The sequence below is a fragment of the Grus americana genome, chromosome 2 (assembly GCF_028858705.1).
Source record: "Grus americana isolate bGruAme1 chromosome 2, bGruAme1.mat, whole genome shotgun sequence".
NCBI classification, from domain to species: domain Eukaryota; kingdom Metazoa; phylum Chordata; class Aves; order Gruiformes; family Gruidae; genus Grus; species Grus americana.
The window spans coordinates 115,426,524-115,446,902 of record NC_072853.1 but is presented as its reverse complement, the minus strand read 5'-3'; the positions used below and the strand labels follow the sequence as shown (position 1 = coordinate 115,446,902).

Below are 20,379 nucleotides of genomic sequence, written 5' to 3'. Positions count from 1 at the left end.
AAGCAAGTTGCAGAAAAGCAAAACAGAATTAAAGCATAGAAGAAAATAATTATTTTAGATGTTAAAGTGTTTTACAAGGGAAGAGCCAGGGTTTTTGTAACATTTTTTAAAATTAATATTATCCTTGTAAATTCATATCCTGTTCAAGATGTGAGGAAACAACTATTCTGCATTTAATATTCTTTGCCTCATTTGAACTTCAGTTATTTCCTATATGCAGCAGACAAAAGGTACTGTCATTTATAGAAAGGTTTCCTTTAGAGAGCAGCATCATGTGGCCTTTCAAAATTTAAATTAATCCTCAACTGTCCACAGTTAAACAACTAATAATAAAGAATATGCAACAAGGAGCTTACCTTTTACACCACCAAATGGACCATAAGTCATATTACAAGCAGTTCTCTGAAGATTGTGCTCATACATCAGTTTAATCTGATATTGATTCCCATGTTCCACGTTTCCCAGAGTTCCTACAAAAAACAAAGGGTATATATTTATATCTTTGATCCACACAATGTAGAAGTAAAGGAGTACCAGCTCAAACAAAATGAAAAACTATAACTTACTCCTAGTGACTCTGAGATATGAAGTCTTTAAAGTCTTTAAAGAAAGACTGCTGCTTTCTTTAAAAAAAATCACCAAGCTACAAAATTCCTAAAGGCCAGAACCAGAAATAAGGTCTCATTATACTAAATATGGCATAAAGACTTAGCAGGAGGCTGAGATTTTATTACTCAAATGTATTTTTCCTCATGTTAGGCACACCTCTAAGATAAGAAAAAAGCCTACTCATAGGGGAATTCTTATGATTCTCTAGTTATTCAGTGAATATACTATATCCAACAGCCAACCTGAGCTGTAATAGTCTTCCTGTCAAATTAAACTGTAGCTAGTCATTAGCTATAATTTGACAAAGCTATGCTTAGGGCACATTTATCACTTGCCTTTACTCTGAAATTCAATGTAGTGATCAATAATGCAAAGATAAGAAACAAACATATGGTAACAAAAATAATTTTATGATATACATCACATTCTCTGAAAAGGTCTGCATGAACTTTAATTTCCTGACTCCTTCAGGGAACTAGAAAGTCTTTTTGAATTTCTGCTAAAGAAACTGAAAGCTTTCCTTTTGGTAATCAGAAGTCTTTCCTGCATCCCACGAAGAAAACAAAGTTCATCATGTAGAGTAACACTTAAGGATTAATACTAGCAAGCAAAAAAAAACCCCTTTGAGAACAGTCAGGGGAAAAGGTGTTTTGAGTGAATGTTATCTAAGCTAAATCCTACCACAGCTTTAAATGTACAAAGATTATTCCAACACCATCTTAAACAACATGCTATGAAAGATTTGTAGCTTATGCTAACCTTTTAGGCAATTTGTCCAACTAAAATCCAATACTGTTTTTAAGCAATTGCTCCTAAAGCAGGCCCACATTAGGGAAAGGATTGGAATAGACATTGGGAAAAAAGCCCTGGCTGGTAAGTAACTACCTAAGTAGCAACACCTGAGGAAAAACAAGTTAGAAAGTGTGTATACTGACTGTAATACAATATCCAGGCGGCCATACTTCAGTTAGACTTTTTATATTGACTGTAATACAATATCCAGGACATACATTAGCCAGCCCTGAAAGATGCTTTCATTTGTCAAGGAGAAGCAGCATAGTTATTTTATTATAAATAACAGATATGGAAACACATATAAAGCAAGTAAAAATCCCACTTTATGAAAGTGCAATTTGCCATGGAAGCTTAAATAATTATCATTATTTCTCAAAGGAGTTCAAAAGTTTCTGTTCAGATGACAGAAATTACCATTACATCATGAATGCTTACAAATTAGTGTAAGTCGTCTATTAAAGAATTGTAAAACTTAAGCATTTAACTAATAATAAAAGTAAAGTCATGTAGACCAAACAGAAAATTGTAACTAGAAAAAAATTCTAGACTGGCCTATTGTTCTATGCCATTAATGCAAATTTTAAAATAAATTGTTTTAATAAAAATTGTACTGGTAGGCTACAATCCTAAGACATAAGCACTATTACAGAGAAAGGGAAGTATGAAAACTGCAGTACATCTCAAAGTAGATGTACTCAACAAAGCTCAGTTTTACAGGTGTCTCCAGACAACTAGAAGGCAAACAGAATCTAGAAACACGGCATGTGTTTGTAATCTATCTGCCTGCAAGACTGTGGATAGGAAGCAAGCTGCTCCTACAAGAAAACGATGCTCTTATAGTGAAAGGAGCCACAGCTGTCCCTGCACAGAGAAAATGAACAACGTAGAGTTGTCTAGTGACTTTTGAAGATGGGGGTTCAACTAATAGATCTCTTAAATCAGCACTTTGCGTTAAGCATGTATTAGAGAGTATTCAATGCACAGAATAAGTATTTTGTGACTTGCCTCTTTACATACAGGGAGAACACAGCATTTAGAATTTCCAGACAAAGGCAGCAGAAGAGGATTTAAGAAAAAAAACAGTAGTTTCACCTTCTTACCAGTACTAACCTCCCATCTTCTCCTGGGCTACATTACCAATGTTCTGGCTTTCTACGAAATTATCTGGATTTCTGAGTTCAGAAATAATTAGAATTGTTTCATTTTTAAAGAGCTAAGTTGTCATTAAACAACCATTTGTTCATTAGCATACTGGACAGTAACACCCACTCCTAAAATTGTAATGAGAACTAGTTGCTCACAAGCGCTACCAACCGCAGACCATCACACACATCACAGGATCTCAAGCACTGAGCAGATCAGCAAATCTGTTAACCATTGGGAAATATCTAGACCTAATTACTGATTGAGTGGGAGAAGATTACTACAGCTCTTCAAGGATGATGAGCAAACACTGTATATACTAAGTTTAGCATTTAACCTAATCCAAATTTTAGAATACACTTAAAATCACTGGAAAGCTATCTGTAAACTAACCTGAAACAGCATATACACAGAGTTTTCGGAAGTGCAACACAGCCAGATGAAGTCCTTCTGTACCACTGTAAAGAAGGTTAAAAAAAGCACTGTTTCCAGATAAATTCCAAGTAAAATGCATACAGGATAATATTCAGGTAACATGTTGAAATTACATTCAGGTGTGGGCCAAATCCAAAGGTTTGGGTGTTAAATGCTACCATAAAAACTCAGAAGTAATAGTCTTCCTGAATTCATGCTGCACTATTACAAGTTAATTTCAAAATTAAAATGAATCCTTTAAGAACATATTTTCAGATTTAAGTATGAAGAGCAAGTCAACTATTTTCCCAGTTTAGCTTGAAATTAATTGCAAACAAGGTGCTGTTAATTCATCCAAAAAGCAAATGGATATGAGGATTATCGCTCCAGATAACTATTATTCAGCAACCACGTACATTACTTTTTTTTTAATTCACTTTTGTACCAGCTACATGGAACCTAAATTAAACTATAAGGCAGATGTCATAAACTTAGAACCCTGCATTCACATTCTTCTTCCCCCCAAACCTAAGCAGTATCTCCAGCAGAGAAAGTTGCTGAATAATACTTGTTTGGAGTGATGATCCTCATATCCATTTAGTTTTTGGGTTTTTTTTTTTAAATAAAGTTCTCCTAAGTAGATTCTCTTACAGCCAATTAAATATAAGGCCTTTTCCTTAGAGTCATAGTATCTCTCCTCTACCTGTCCACTTATTTCCACTAAATTAATTGGAATTAAAGATCTTCCAATCCTCTATCAAACCCAAAACAACTGGCCAATATTACATGTTAGATCATAAAAAGTTACTCAAGTTTTCTTAACACTTAAAAAACTTTCAATATAATGTTTTTCCTGTTCTACATACTTTTAAAAGATAGTGCAAGTATCTGGAAGATTATTCTCCACATATTCATTAAGTAAAAATTCTCTCATATCAAGATAACTCAAGAAGCAGATAAAATGCATAGTACAATATTCATATATATGCTTAATAGTTGTCCATCCATAAATTGAAAACTCACCTCCCAAAACAAAGAAAGAAAATCACATCTAAGCCTTAAATAAAGAGCAACATAGCCTATTGTTGACTTACGAAACAAATTTTCCCACTTCCACCTGCAATATTGGTTCTCGTAACTGCACTTCCAACAGCAAGTCTTCAGCTTGTAGTCCATCTCCAGGTTTCACAGGATGTGGATTAAAGATTCGGAGATATCCCATATAACTGCCAACAATAATTTTATCTACAAAAAAATAACCAAAGGAGACTACAGAATACGATAGCACATGTGGAATTCCGTTTGATGCAGAAGTGCTTCAAAGAATACCCTAAAGTGATAGAATATTTACATGATTCAATTAACATTGAATATGGTCTGTCTTCTAGGTTAAGATTACCAATTAGCTGTTCTGCAAATCCATTAAAATGTGTCAACAAAGAGTTCAATATGGCAATTATCATGGCAGTGGCACTGACCATTGCTACTATTCCATCATTTTAGATTGAAGTTCACGCTTCTTAAAAAGTCCCATTCTGGTTTTGAAGAGTACTTCAAACTTTCAGCTTCTAAATCTTGGATTTGTGCATATACATATCACACCAGCAGAAGTGTGAAATTTTAAAACTGGGACTGATTACATTTATCCAAATGCAAACTAAAGCCAGATAATTACTCCATCAGGTCAACAAAGCTAGGCCTTGAGTTCATCTGCTCTTGAGACAGTACCATTATCTCAAAGAGGAATACAATAGTTACATCAGAGTTATTTTGGAATCAGTGTTTTAAGCAAGCAGTCATTTGGTTGGTAGTGAATAACAAAAAAATTATTAATGAAACACCCCCAAAGAGGTGCTTTCCACAATAACAACTAACAACCCAAGCTGGTTGCCAGTACTTATTTCCTCTAGATATAGGTCATCATATCCATGCAGATAGTATGCATCAAAGCCAATCAAACTTGTCCACAAGAACATACAAATACTCTTAAACCAAGTTCACCAGGCTCTAAAGGCTTGGCATAGTTCCACAGGACCCAGAGTCAAAAGCTCAAAACAGCTGGTTGCTTCCTCTCTTCTTCAGCCACAAAAAAACTTGCACCCTCAAGTCCCTCATTCAAAGAGTAACGACTGCCTTCCCCACTCTCATCTTTTCCTCAGATCAGTAACAAGTATTCCATCAGCAGAAAACTAAATCCATTTTAGTTATTAATTCCTTAAAAATACTTAAGTTTAAGTGAGGACATTTTGACCTGTGGTTAGACAACTGCAACCTGCTGATTCCCTTTTGGTCCTGAACTCTGGAAGAAAAAGAGCCTAGTCTAAAAACAAAGAGAAAATATAACGTTGAGAAAGTAAAACAGCAGGCTACCACTCCCACAACACTGTTTAAGTCCTGTTTTTATATCAATTACATTTTTTTCCACTAGGAAAAGATTATTCAGAACTCCAGCAGAATTTGGGGGTTTTTGATCATGGGTCAGTCTACACAACACCAGGCCTGCTGGCAACAGATGGAGTACACCTGTCTCAAAAGGGGAAAAGGATCTTCATACAGGAGTTAGCCGGGTTCAATGAAAGAGCTTTAAACTAGATTTGAAGGCAGAAAGGGATAAAGCCAGGCTTGCTAGAGGTAAGCCTGGGGGCAGCACACCAATGTTTCAGGGACAGTGTGCCAGCAAGGTCCTTCAATCTGCCATCTCAGTGGAGGCAGGGGATGAAGATCCACTCAGCAGCAAAGACTCAAGGGTTATTGATGTGTTGGAAACCACAGAAGCGCCTGAGAATGGTCACATAGGAATTAGGACTTCTCCCCCCAAAAAAGCTGGCGGGATCGACAGCCCAACTGAAGTGCATCTGCATGCCATGCACGCAGCATGGACAACAAACAGGAGGAGCTGGAAGCCACTGTGCAGCTGGAAAACTATGATAGAGTTGCAATCACGGAAACATGGTGGGAAGACTCACACAACTGGAGTGCTGCAATGGATGGCTATAAACTCTTCAGGAGGGACAGGCAAGGAAGGAGAGGCAGTGGGGTAGCCCTGTATGTTAGGGAGTGTTTTGATTGTCTAGAGCTTGACAATGGTGACGATAGGGTTGAGTGTTTATGGGTAAGAATCAGGGGAAGGCCAACAAGGCAAATATCATGGTGGGAGTCTGTTATAGACCACCCAACCAGGATGAAGAGGCAGATGAAATATTCTATAAGCAGCTGGGAGAAGTCTCATGATTGCTAGCCCTTGTTCTCATGGGGGACTTCCCACATATCTTCTGGAAATACAATACAGCAGAGAGGAAACAGTCCAGGAGGTTCCTGAAGTGTGTGGAAGATAACTTCCTGACACAGCTGGTGAGTGAGCCAACTAGGGATGGTGCCTCACTGGACCTGTTGTTCACAAACAGGGAAGGACTTGTGGGTGATGTGGCAGTTGGAGGCCATCTTGGGCTTAGTGATCATGAAATCATAGAGTTTTTGATTCTTGGAGAGGTCAGGGGAGGGGTCAGCAGAACTGCCACCTTGGACTTCTGGAGGGCAGACTTTGGCCTGTTTAGGAGACTGGTTGACAGAATCCCTTGGGAGGCAGTCCCGAAGGGCAAAGGCATCCAGGAAGGCTGGACATTCTTCAAGAATAAAATCTTAAAGGCACAGGAGCCGGCCATCCCTACATGCCAAAAGACAGGCTGGCAGGGAAGAAGACCAGCCTGGCTGAACAGAGAGCTTCAGCTGGAACTCAGGAAAAAAACCCAGCTTATGACCTAGGGAAGAAAGGACAGGCAACTCAGGAGGACTACAAAGATGTCGTGAGGTTATGCAGGGAGCAAATTAGAAGGGCCAAAGCCCAACTAGAACTTAATCTGGCTACTGCCATAAAAGACAATAAAAAACTCTGTTTCTATAAATACATTAGCAACAAAAGGAGGACTAAGGAGAATCTCCATCCTTCATTGGATGCGGGGGGAAACACAGTGACAAAAGATGAGGAAAAGGCTGAGGTACTTAATGCTGCCTTTGCCTCAGTCTTTAGCAGTAAGACCAGTTGTCCTCTGGGTGCCCAGCCCCCTGAGCTGGAAGACAGGGAGCAGAATGAAGCCCCCATAATCCAAGGGGAAATGGTTAGCAACCTGCAACACCGCTCAGACACACCCAAGTCTATAGGGCTGGATGGGATCCAGCCAAGGGTCCTGAGGGAGCTGGCAGAAGTGTTCCCCAAGCCCCTTGCCATCATTTACCAGCAGTCCTGGCTAACCAGGGAGGTCCCAGTTGACTGGAAGTTAGCAAACGTGACGCCCATCTACAAGAAGGGCTGGAAAGAGGATCGGGGGAACTACAGGCCTGGCAGTCTGACCTCAGTGCCAGGGAAGGTTATGGAGCAGATTGTCTTGGGTGCCATCATGTGGCAGGTACAGGACAACCAGGTGATCGGACCCAGTCAGCGTGGGTTTATGAAAGGCAGGTCCTGCTTGACCAACCTGATCTCCTTCTATGACAAGGTGACTTGCTTAGTGGATGGAGGGGAAGGCTGTGGATGTTGTGCACCTGGACTTCAGTAAAGCCTTTGACACCATTTCCCACAGCATTCTCCTGGAGAAACTGGCTGGTCAGGGCTTGGACAGGTGTACACTTCGCTGGATAAAAAACTGTCTGGATGGCCGGTCCCAAAGAGTTGTGGCGAATGGAGTTCACTCCAGTTGCTGGCCAGTCACAAGTGGTGTTCCCCAGGGCTCAGTGTTGGGGCTGGTTCTGTTTAGTATCTTTATCAATGATCCAGACAAGGGGATCGAGTGCCCCCTCAGTAAGTTGGCAGGTGACACCAAGTTGTGTGGGAGTGTTGATCTGCCTGAGGGTAGGAAGGCCCTACAGAGGGTTCTGGACAGGCTGGATCGATGGGCCGAGGCCAACTGTATGATGTTCAACAAGGCTGAGTGCCAGGTCCTGCACTTGGGTCACAACAACTCCATGCATTGCTACAGGCTTGGGGAAGAGTGGCTGGAAGGGTGCCTGGTGGAAAAGGACCTGGGGGTGTTGGTCACTAGCCAGCTGAATATGAGCCAGCAGTGTGCCCAGGTGGCCAAGAAGGCCAACAGCGTCCTGGCTTCTATCAGCAATAGTGTGGCCAGCAGGACTGGGGAAGTGATCGTTCCCCTGTACTTGGCACTGGTGAGGCTGCACGTCGAGTACTGTGTTCAGTTTTGGGCCCCTCACTACAAGGAGGACATTGAGGTGCTGGAGCATGTCCAAAGAAGAGCAACAAAGCTGGTGAAGGGTCTGGAGCACAAATCTTATGAGGAGTGGCTGAGGGAACTGGGGTTGTTTGGCCTGGAGAAGAGGAGGCTGAGAGGAGACCTTATCCCTCTCTACAACTACCTGAAAGGAGGTTGTAGCCAGGTGGGTGTTGGCCTCCTCTCCCAAGTAAGAAGAGATAGGACAAGAGGAAATGGCCTCAAGTTGCACCAGGGAAGGTTTAGAATTGATATTAGGAAAAATGTCTTCACTGTGAGAGGGTTACCAAGCATTGGAACAGGCCGCCCAGGGAAGTGGTTGAGTCACCATCCATGGAGGTATTTAAAAGATGTGTAGATGTGGCACTTAAGGACATGGTTTAGTGGTGGACCTGGCAGTGTTAATTTTAAGGTTGGACTCAATCTTAAAGGTCTTTTCCAACCTAAAATAATCTATGAATTTCTACTGAAAAAGGTTGTACACCAAACCAGTAACTTTGTTCAAATCCTCCTGAAAAGGGACAACCTAAAATAAAAATAATTTTAAAAGATTATGGCAATGGTGAAATCAAACTCAAGTACCTCTACTAAGCAAAAACAGAGCTTCAAGATGAGCATGAGTACATCAGGGAAAGATCCCAAATATTTATTAATTTGAAAGACATACACACACAAGAACTCTCCCCAACAGCAAATATCATGAACTGCTGTAAATATGTCCTCAGACACATCACTTCAGTTCCTTGCTTTATTTCCACATTATTAATGACTACATAGAAGAGCAGGGTTTACTCAGAGTCACTTATTTCAACAGCCTCTTATTTTCTAGGCAGAAAAGGTTTTTTGTTTTTCTAACTTCTTAGCTTATTAGCTCTCACCTTCCTTTTTTTTTTTTTCCAAAAAACTTACAATGTGTGTTTGCTCCCGTGACAAACTGAAAGTGTTCTAAAGATATCTACCACTGAAGGAATAAGACATGAGAGAAATTACTACTGAACACAAGCAAGAATTAAAAGATTTCGAAACCTACAAATATACAAAGACTAATGGCACTGAATGTCTTCTTAAGCCTACAAGGAGACAATAAAGATAGCAGACTTTAAACTAACTAGCCTGACTAACAAGCTTTCAGTATGCATTTGTCAAAGCAAACCTGCAGCTGTGCAGCTTAGAAGTCAGCAACCACGTAATTCTAAGTTTACCTTGTCCACTGCCACTATTATCAACATCAGCAACACACAGACAGCCTTGGTCAAATTCTTCCTTTTCTCCAAGTATGGTGGACCACCAGTCTCTAGCTTTAAACAAAGACATTCTTCTGTACTGAAAAGGAAAAAAATTGTTGAGGTATATACCAATATATATAACTGTTTATACAAACAACTTTTTCTTTGTTAGGAACAACTTTCATTGAGTATATTCCATCTCTTCACATTGCTCTAGTGTGAGCTGAATAGATGTTGATTTCACCTGTGCTGAGTTTCTGGTTATGCAGTTCAGAAAACAAGCTTCAGAAACCTCTTGTCAGTAGTTCACAAATTAATTGTGATAGACACTGCTAGTTATATGAAGAAAAAGCAAAAAATAACAGTGCTTTTTTAAAAAACTGTTAAAAGCCTTCCATAACAAGCATTAAGAAAGTAATACAACTTTTTGAAGTCACAGAACTGAGGTTCTCTCTCTTACCAAGGAATATCAAGATAAAAAGATTCTGATGCAAGTCTTCTACAAGAGATCTTATGTTTAGAAAAGTAAATGAAGACATAAACAGACAACATAAAAACCTCCACTAAGTAATCGCCTTGAAGATGCTCTAGTGACACTACTAAAGAAGTCAGTCAGATAGGGCACAAATCAGCTTTTCTGCTCCATACCTGCTGTTATTTTAAGAAGGCGGGGAGGGGGGTAGAGGAGGATGATAGAGGATACTAATCCTTTTGTAGGCAGCTTGACAATAACACTATCCTAGTTCAAAACTCACAGTTCCACGCCTATGCTCTGCCATGAGTGGGACAAACCTGAAGACACTCGACCCCACAAGCCCGCGGATGAGGCGAGGGGCAGCCAGGCAGCGCAAGCTCCGGCCGTTCTTTCCGGAAAAAAGGAAAAATGATGGGCTCGCCTCGTTTTCCTTCGGAGCAAGCGCAGCCTACAAGCGCGCACCTTTCCTCTTCAAAGGAAACCGCGTCCGGCAAATAACATTTATTTTTTCACCTTAGGCGGTTACCGTCGTTATGCTAGCTAGGCAACCTGCTGCAGCTGAGCGCAGGCTGGCGACAGCGCAGCCCTCCCCACACACCCTCTCCCTCACAGGGCCCCTATACCGCACCTTCAGCGCCTCCACCTGCGCCCCGCACCTCAGGAGCCGCGCCCGGACACATACACGCACCCCGGAGCGGGAGAAGAGACCGGCGGGCGCTTACCTAGGCGGGAGACACCACCTCCCGGGCTCGACGCGGTCGGAGCTGTTCCGGGGCGGCAGCCCCCCTTCCCCGCAGGAGCTCCTCACTCAGGTGCGGCCTGAGGCGAAGCAAAAGGTGAGACACAGACCAGGAGCGCTAGAACCCCCTCCCTATTGCCGCCGCCATCTCCGGCGTCCTTCTCAGCGCGCGTTAAGTCCCAGTCGCGCCCCGCCCGGGCCGGCCCAGGAGGGAGGGCCGCGCTGCGCGCCGACACTGGGAAATGTAGTTTGGGAAGCGGCGCGACCGACCGTTGGGCTCTTTCATTTCTTCCTGTGCGGAGGGGGGGTGGAGGGATGAAGAGAGGCATTATTTTGTGTTTCCAGTGCAAAAACGTAGCCTTCCGTCTGGGGCTTTTGCTTTTCAAAGCCGTCACAAAAACCCCTCGCCTTCGAGGGCGCCCTGCTGCACCAGCCGTCCCCCTTCTCCCCCCACCCCCCTTTTTCCTCTCGCGTGGTACTGCCGGTAGGCCACGCCACGTGACGTTTCGCGGGGTGCCCGCGCCGGAGCCGAGGCGGCGGGGCGAGTGCTACGGGGGCGGGCGGCGCGCGGCGCCGTCGTTGCCGACTTGCCGGGTCTGGCGGTCGGTGGGGACCCGCTCGGGCCGGCGGCTGAGGGACACGCACACCCACACACCCCCTCCTTCAGCGACGAGGGGTCGCCCCGCTTCCCCGCGGCGGCTCTGGGCGCCTTGCCGTGCCCCTGCGAGCTACCATGGACAGGACCGCCGTGGCGAAGATGGGAGCGGTGGCCAGCGCCAGCGTGTGCGCCCTGGTCGGTGGGGTGGTGCTGGCCCAGTACATCTTCACCATGAAGAAGAAGACGGGCAGGAAGACTAAGATCATCGAGATGGTACGTGGTAAGAGGCCGAGAGCGGGAGGACGCAGAGGAGGCCGGCACCCCTCCGCTCCCGGCCGTATGTCCTCAGGCCGGCTCCTCCCCACGGCCGTGGTGGTGTCGCCGTGGTGGGCTGGCTCCTCACGGCCGCCCCTGTGGGCGCAGGCGGATATCCCTCCTCCCTCCGCAAGGCGCGGGCGGTCCCACACACGCCGCCCTCAAATAGCAGCCCCTTGCCCACAGCACGCGAGTCCCTTCTCCTTCGCGTACGTGCCCTACAGAGCCCACCCTAGGTAGTTCGTCTGCTGGCAGACGCCAAAAGTTAAGGTATGTCTTCTCTCCAGATGCGTGGGGCTGTCTGTGTCTTGTGTCCGCCCCTTGAGGCGAAGGGGCAGAGGAGGGGTGCTGAGTACAATTTCTGATCAGAAGGACAGAGGCTGGAAGCAGGCACAGCAGTTCCACCACAGCGTGGTACGCTACTACTCAAAGTGTCTGCTCCATCCCGTCCTGTCTGGCCCATATGTACCAATGTGTAAAGCTATAGGTCTTGGTGGTAATTCACAAGCCTGCTTGTAACTTATTTAAAAGAAGGGGGGGTGAGGGGGGCGTGTTCAGGCATCTGTTGAAACTGAGAAGCAATGTCTGCTCACAGCTACTATAAAAGGAAGATGGAGCTGTCTCTCTACTGCCCTTGTTACACTTGTTATTTAGAGTATTATTTAAATATGTGCTTATCAGTAACTGGATGGTTAAAAAGTCTTAGTTTAGACAATATGCTGATTACATTAAAATCCTTCAAAATTTGAGTTTATGGTTTGGACACCACTGTACTGAAGAACTGAAGTCATCAACTCACTTGATGTTAGCCAATGGATATTTTGTGATATCCCCTGCAAAACTTTACTAAAAGCTCAGATTTATGGTTTTTTTAATTACACATGGAAACATAGGTTTTGCTAAGAACTAGGATTCTGTACATAAATTGTGAGCTGTCTAACTACTCACGTGGCCATGTGATGCAACGCTTGCCGGTGGAAGTCATACAATACAGTTTGTAATAATGTGGGTCCAGAAAAGAATTCCACTGTGCATTTTTACTAATCATAGAATCATCATACCTACTGTTGAAAAAGTGATTTGAATGCTGTTTCTAGTCATAAGTCACATCATTCAACAGTTTGGAAGGGGGAGTGTCTTGCTTTTTAGTTTGTATGAGCCCACTTAGAGCAGCTTGTGGGAGAGCAGAAAGTTTAGATTGCCACTTTAGAGAGGTTTTAGATCTATTTCTAAAAAAGGGCTCTGAGCTCTGGACTCTATAGTAGGATTTTACAAAACTCATTTGAAAACTTACAGTGGCAAAACACTGGTTAACTATAGATTATTCTTTCTTTTAATTCTATTGATTAATTAGTACTGCAATACTAGAACTTACTTTAGAGTTGTGGACAATAAAATAACATTTAAAACCTGATCATACAAACACTGAAAAGGCAGATTCAGTAGTTTCACTAATGCCTATTCATAATATCCCATTTGAGCTGTAGTTCAGAAAGTGCCTAATAATTGCTAAGGATGTATTTGTATTAACTTTCTGTACAATGTTTAAATGGTGTTTTGGCTGGGAAGACTTTATTATCTTTGTTGCAAAGATTTTGCCTTTGGTAGGGAAAAAATCATTACGCCAATGTTAAATTGATTTCTGGTAAGTGAATTTCTTAAGTATGTGCTTCAGATAACATTTTCAAAGCTACATGCTTGGACAGAGATCTGTGACCCTAAATAGATACTTCCAAAAATTCTGCTTTTATGGTCGGAGCCTTTCTCAACTTTAGCAAGGGAAAAATACAGTTTGTTTGAAGCACATCAGGTTTCTCATACGGAAACATTTTACCAATTGGATGCAACACATTAATACTATCTGTTCACTTAGAGAGCATTTCAACCGATATTCAAGTTGGCAGCTTCCTCAGCTAACAAACATCTTTAGTTCATCAGCTGCAACTCTTCTTTCTTCCTCAAGGAGTATTTTCAGTGGACACATGTAATCAGGCTGCGAAATTTCTTTGAAATAAGTGAAATAGTTATGTGAACTTCATACCAAGGAGTTTCATTTGTCAAATAAGGGTGAAAATGTGTGTGTTTGTTTTACTTGAATGTGCTGCATTCTGGAGAACTTCCTGGAATAGTTTTATCCACCAACGTAGATTTGGTTCAGCATTTGTCATTTACAAGACACTGTATCTGGTTTAGTTTATCACAAGAGACCTTCCTTTGAGCCTTTGGGAGAAGGTGCTGTTTTCCACTCTGTAATTTAGTGTAAGTTAGGGTGATAGTTATACTGCTTCATTGAAATGTGTTTTTTCTAATGCACTGATAAATGTAGAGAGAGTTACTTCGGCTCCACTTCTGAAGTAACAGAGGCATTAATAGCAAATATGTAGCCAGTCACATGAAGTTTTACTCTGTGCGGTAAGAAACAACTGTCTCCCAAAACCTGCTGTATTACTTTGCACAGCCAAATTACCATTTCTGTGAAACTGTAAAAGTATTCCTACAGTCAGGTGAAGGTAAAAGTTAGCTGCAAGGTTGCTAACTTTAATTTAAAGAGAAGGTTAATAATTAATTAGATTCTTAAAGTAATGTGTTAGATAATGTTTGATAGCTACTTTAAAAAGAGATTAAACCTTACAGTACCATTCAATCTTTTGAATTTTTCAGGCCCCAGACAAGTTTGCAATGAAGTTGTGGATCCTTATTATAGCAAATCAATTCTACTGACAGTAGACTTCAGTTTCTGGCTTACTCTTTGCAAAGGCTTTTAGAAACTCAGCGGAAAACAGTTGTTCACAAACTAGAGTGAAAAATGTTGCCTAAGTCTTTTGAAAACACTCATCTGTAAGGAATAGCCCATGCTAACTAAAATAAGGGGTTAATGTAAGAAAAACTGCTTAATGGAGTAACAGTATTTTTTGTTGTTTTTCTGTTTCATAAAGTTGTCAGAGCCTTGGATTTTCTTCAGCAGCTTGTTCCTCACTCTTTAGTTTTGGAGCTTTTTATTGTATTTATTTTATAAGGATGAGAAACATAATACAGCTGGTTGAAAACAGAATAGCAGAATAACTTAAACTGAGACTTAGTGTCTCAGGTTTGTTTTCCAGAAAACTGGGTAAATGCTTAGTTACATTTGTCTATTTCTTCATTCTGTCCCTGAAGTGAGAGGATCTAATTACCTGAAAAACAGACTTTGTATCAAATTTCAACAACAGCAAATTAAAAATCAACTGAAAAAGCAGTTTCTCATTTTACAGGAAACTTTTCAACAAGCCACTGTTAAATGTCTGTAGCCAGTTTCCTTTTTAATATGTTGGAAGAGGAAAAGAAATGCATGGATTTCTGCAGTATTAGAATTTACCTGGAGAGAAATAAGCAAACCAATAAGAAGTGAGGTAACTGCTATTTATCTGCTTCCCTGAGAAATAAAGGAACGTATTCTGTGAGTGTGACTGTCATAGGGGTTGTGTGGGGAGATTTTTTAATTATTACTTTCTTTTACTTGCCAGTCTCTGATGAGACTGGCTTCTTGTTTCATAGGGTGTCAGAGCCTGTTTGTGCCGCAGATGAATGATACAGACCTTTACAACTGGCAGCAATCACATACCACTCCATTTCTTTATTCTTGTCTTGTTGCTAGTAACTAGTTGTTATAGTAACTGTCACATTTCTCTGGCATGAGACATTGATGACCTCCAAGTGGAGAATAAAGTAAAGGAGTATGTAGTATGTAGCATACATATTCAAGAATCTAAAGGGCTAGTAGGTGAAACTGCTTCATACGTACTTTTTTTCTTTACAAAGACGAAGAAGAGTTTGAGTCTGAGCAAACTGAGATCAATAAAGGGGGAATGGAAGGAACATAGACTCTAACGATAGCACGTTGTCACTTTCTGGGTATTGCAGTGATAGTATTTAAAATGTTGTGACCTTGAGAACTATCCAGTGATGTGATCCATGTGGGAATAATACTGTTCCAAAAGAATGGTGCTGTGATAAGAACCCAAGTACTGAGAAGTCAAAGAACTCCTCAGACCTAAACTGCCCCTACCTATTGATGTGTGACTGAGAGCCCTTACATTACTAGTGACGAGAGTATTAGAATAAATTTTAGAATATTGTTAAAATTTTAAAACCAAGTTAAATTTGACATGAGTACTGGAGCTGTCATGTAACTATTTATTTAAAACTTGTTTGTTGTTTAGACTGTATTCCTCAATAGAAAAATCCCATTGACAGAGTGATAAACACCAGCATTACTAAAACAAGGTTGTGTTGCCCACAGGCATTTTGCACAGATAATCATAATATTTAGTAACCTAGAATGTGGCTTGTAAAGTAAGTTTAGACAGGCCAGGAAGAACACTTTAAGCGTAGTTCATGTTGATACAGATTAGATACTAGTAACAGGTTTTTATTCTCACTGTAAAACAATTCAGTTGGAAATTTTAAAAATTTGGATCCTAGGAGAAGAAAAATTGACTCAGTTTCAGTGTTTTCTTCTAACACTGTTAAGAATCAAAAACTAGTCTGCTATACAGATTATGTATATTCTAATATTTTACTTTATTTATTATAATAAGCTGATCCAACAATTTAACCATTACATTCAGAAGTAGGTTTTAATTTCCTGAAATTGCCACTGCCTTTTTTTATTTTTTTAATTCAGTGGGTCTTGAAACATATATTCTTACAAGGAATGGGTATGGGAAGATCAATTAAATCTTTAATTCTGCATTAGTTTCTTTAGAACCCATTTATCCTAGTTGTAACAGTTATCAAAAACACAATGATGAAATACACCTGAAAATTGAGCTCAAAGTAGTAAATATAAGTAAATATCAGGATATGATATATAGTGTAGGCTCAGAAGAGCTTGTTTGCTGCTTTCTTTTATCTTTTGTATAAAGTCTTTCTCCAAGACAGAAAAGCGATCTTTCAATGAATCATTCTGCTCTGGAATATGTTTACTTTTTTATAAGTGCTTGGTATGTGTTAAGTCATATTTTCAAGTGATTTTTCTCCTCTTTCAGATAACTCTTGATTATTGGTTGAGCTATAATGGTATCTGTTCTCTTAAACTTTTTTTACAGATTAAGACCAATAGCAAATACTGCAAATATTAAACATGTTACCTTTAACTGTCAAACAATGTAAGCAGTAAGAAGGGGTTTTAATTGTCTGAATACACATCGTTGCAAATTTGTTCATATTATGAATTAAACTTGCATAGCGTTTCAACAGTCAGTCCTGAGTTAATAAGAACTATCAACTTTTATAAAAAATATCTAAATTGATCAATATAGGCATTGAAGAGACCCAAGGTATGGACCCATGCATTTATAGGCAGGAGAATACTAGCTGTAAATTCAATAGCAATTTTAAATATACTTGTAAATGCAAAAGTGTCACAATTTATGTAAGTCTGGAAACTTTTTAAAAATACCTGAACTTTTGAAGTTCTTTCCTAAAAAAAAAAAAAAAATAAATAGCCGCCTCTTACCTTTTATTTTCACTTGACTGAATTGCATAATAATCTTTTTCCGTGTTGGCCAGTTCTAATTCACATTAATAGCCTTCAAGCCATCAGCCCCCTTTCTTCCCTCCACGTGTGCATATGCAAGCATATTTTGTACAAGTATACTACAGTATACTCTTCACTTACTGTGAAGAGTAAGTCTTGGAGAAAGTTTAAGGAAAAAATATCAGAAGAGAAGCACACTGTTAGGTTTTTTTGCTATAATTTGGTGCATTTGTCAGATGGTAATTTTCAAGATTTAAATTTTAGCTAGTTGAGCTGCAGCAGACAGTGTAGAGCAGCAGGTGGCACTAGTGCAAATTTTGTATCTTCACGGTAGATCTATGAAGATGGATATACACTATTGTGTAAGTAACATGTAATTTAAGAAATCCTGTCCCACAACAACTGGCATTTCTTGGCCACTACCTGACTCCAGGTCAGACATGTACAACTGAACTGCTCCTGTATGCAGAGGGCCTAGAGTAACAGCTATATCTCTGCTGCCTGTCAGATGCTCAGCACTGAAATTTGGCTGATCCCATCCCATGCTAAGTGCAACTGAGAAGCAGGAAGAGCTCACAACTGTTCTTCCTGGCCTCCTTGCCTAACTAGCATGCAAAGAGATATAAGGCCTGATAAGACTGGGCAAGAGAGTTGGGTAAGTATACTGTCATGTAGGACGTGGAAAATAAAAGTTAGGACACGAAATCTAACTTTTCGCCTGGCTGCCTTGTAGTCACATTGCTGTGCAGCAGTTGATCTGTAGTGACTATTTCTTCCTAGGGTAGAGGTCTTCATATAGCAGTTATGTTGACCAGTTGCTGGACATCAGCTGCTTTCTCTTACCCAAAAGTAATCAATCACCAATGGTCAGCTGCTGTAAAACATCTGAGAACTCAGGATGATTGCAATAGCCAGATTTTTAGTCTCATGTCAATCATGCAGCAGCCATTAAGTTGGAATCTGTGGCTGTTGTGTTGGTCATCTCCATCTTTGGTTATTTGTGTGGAGTTTCTGACCATTTAAGAAACAAAATAAATCAGTGCGAAATAAATCAGTGCATCCAAATACTAAAAGTAACTATATTATTTTTGTTCGGTAATGCCACAAAAGAATACAGAACTGCACTGACTTATCTCGGACAATAATTACAAAAATAATTTTTAATAACGTTTCTACAAATTATGTTAATAATGCCTATTGCTAGAAGGAAATGTGGCTTCTGCTTTCATATATGCCAACCTTAAGAAAAAAGAGTTAATTTATTTAATTTTTAATATTTTTTTTTAAGGTATGGGGCAATGCCCGGACTTGGACACTGAAGATTCATTAAGTGTCTGAATACAGAATTTCAGACTTCTTGAGCTGGTTTTTCCAAGAAAGATTCCTGTTGAAATGTACTTGTTCTTACTTGTTTCCCCACTTGTTAGCTTTAGCTTCCTTCCTGCACCCTTGTATAAAGAACTGTTTGTCTGCTTTGCAGATTTGATCACTGAAATAATCCAAGTTTATTAGAGCTTTTGTTTTTATCTAAGAGTTTGGTTTACTGCACCTTAATGCTGACAGAATGAATACCACTGAAACGTACCATTAACCCTGTTGCTTTAAAGCTTTCCCTCTTTGTTGGAAACTTACTAGTTATCAGACTAAAAATGTAATTTTTACACTTAGTAGTTATTAACACAGCACTTACTATCCTGGATTGCGTCTGCCTTTGCAACATAAATCAGTTATGGGTAAGCTTAAATCTGGTCTGCATGTTACCATGGAAAAATTGTATATCAAACTGAAGGGTAGGAATTAGTACAAAGCAGTAGCAGTATTGGTACGTTAGCAGCAGCAGCAGCAGTAGTAGTAGTATAGTACAAAGTATACTACTGGTAGTACTACTACAAACTGGTTTTGAACATGTCCTATATCACTTCCAGAGGGCAAATACACAGAGATACAAGAAATAAGGAGCATCCAGTTGCATCTTTGAATGGATCCAGCAGTCAGAAACACCCATAAAATAATGAGACACGGAGGCAAAACAATCCATCAAGTCATCATGCTGCCTGTTACCTTTAAAATGAGTGTATGGTAGCTGCATTTCATCTTCAGGCTTAAGGGATTATTTTTTCAAGATGTTTAAAGAAGGGTCTGTACTCAAAGAGATCCTAACAGTTAAAAACTTGATTAGTCTCAATGTGTAACTTTAATTGGAATATTATATTAGTACTACATTCTTCCATCAGAATTGTAGTGTCTGGTAATGCATTGTAGGTTAAACTTTGTCCTGCTGACTTTGCTTTCAAACTGGGTCCCGCAACTCCACTATTCAAGGGTCAGAGTTTATTTGATCTAGATACAACATTCTTAGGCTTAGTGAAAAAAAATCTAAGCAGATGTTTTTTTTCTTAGAAGCAGATAAGAGAAGAAGAGAATCAGCAACAACTGCTTCAGTCCAGGCCTTGGGCTTAATGCAAATTCCATTCTAGATAGGGTTACATGGGAAGTTTCTAGGGAAACATTTAAGTTCTTTCAATGTATGTGCATAGAGACATGTACAGCTTATTTAATTATAAAAAAGTATACATGCAAATGTACAGTTTTGGGAAAAATAGTATAGGCCATCAAAATTACATTATTATGCAAGGTGAGCTTTTGCACACCTGATAGCTAAGTAAGAATTTATAAATATACCACAGTATATACATACTGCCAGTTCTTAGAATTCTATACTGTTTGCTCAGGTATTTGAAGAAGGATCAGTTGTACCAACAACCTCACGTGTAAGCATTCTTTCAGTAAGCGTTAGATTCTGCGTAACATGAGAGGGAAGTGGATCTTTCAGATACCCAGACTCCCAATATCTATCCTGTTACCATTAACAGTATTAAAGGAAAATGACAGTACCACTCAAATTTAAAAATTCTAATTTGTCAGAAATGAAATTTCTGTATCTGTGCTCTCTGAAGAAGAACTGGAAGGAAAAAGGAAGGATGGGGTAAAAAAAAAACATACTTGAAATTAAACTGAAGCACTACCATGAAGAGCAAATAACTCTCCCTGTCATCACACGTTACAAACAGGGAGAGATGACTTGCCATCCATGAAAGGTCTTGCCTGATACAGATAGTATCATCTGTCTAGCAGTTGTCTATAGCAGAGGCCCAGGGAAAGGATAAGAATGGGACAAGCTGTCATGAATTTTTTTGCAGAATGATTTCCCACTCTCCAGCAGCTTGTATTTCAGAGACAGAGTCTGTAATTTAAGATGAGCTTTTTTCATGTTTTTAAGGCTGTGTAAATTTACAGTATCACCAGAAAGGAATTCCGCATCTTA

The 20,379-nt window shown here is 40.4% G+C and overlaps 2 protein-coding genes across 12 annotated transcripts in view; one reads left to right on the top strand and one right to left on the bottom strand.

The window, feature by feature from the left end:
- The window catches only part of BBS9 (Bardet-Biedl syndrome 9), a 305,135-nt gene extending 294,342 nt beyond the window's left edge, over window positions 1-10,793 (bottom strand). For 7 of the 9 annotated variants that reach the window (XM_054817040.1, XM_054817044.1, XM_054817045.1 and 4 more), the window contains exons 1-5: window positions 10,607-10,787; window positions 9,386-9,506; window positions 4,056-4,206; window positions 2,941-3,005; window positions 357-470 (exon numbers count right to left, since the gene is read on the bottom strand). In XM_054817040.1, the coding sequence (XP_054673015.1) occupies window positions 357-470; window positions 2,941-3,005; window positions 4,056-4,206; window positions 9,386-9,497 (442 nt within the window). In that variant the 5' untranslated portion in view covers window positions 9,498-9,506; window positions 10,607-10,787. Of the gene's footprint in view, window positions 1-356; window positions 471-2,940; window positions 3,006-4,055; window positions 4,207-9,385; window positions 9,507-10,606 lie in introns of all 9 variants that reach the window. The other 2 variants (XM_054817041.1, XM_054817046.1) reach the window with 2 other exon arrangements.
- A 302-nt stretch (window positions 10,794-11,095) lies between these two features.
- The window catches only part of NT5C3A (5'-nucleotidase, cytosolic IIIA), a 28,047-nt gene continuing 18,763 nt past the window's right edge, over window positions 11,096-20,379 (top strand). The window contains exon 1 of one of the 3 annotated variants that reach the window (XM_054815399.1): window positions 11,096-11,494. In XM_054815399.1, coding sequence (XP_054671374.1) covers window positions 11,357-11,494 — 138 coding nt within the window. In that variant the 5' untranslated portion in view covers window positions 11,096-11,356. The remainder of the gene's footprint in view (window positions 11,495-20,379) is intronic. The other 2 variants (XM_054815403.1, XM_054815400.1) reach the window with 2 other exon arrangements.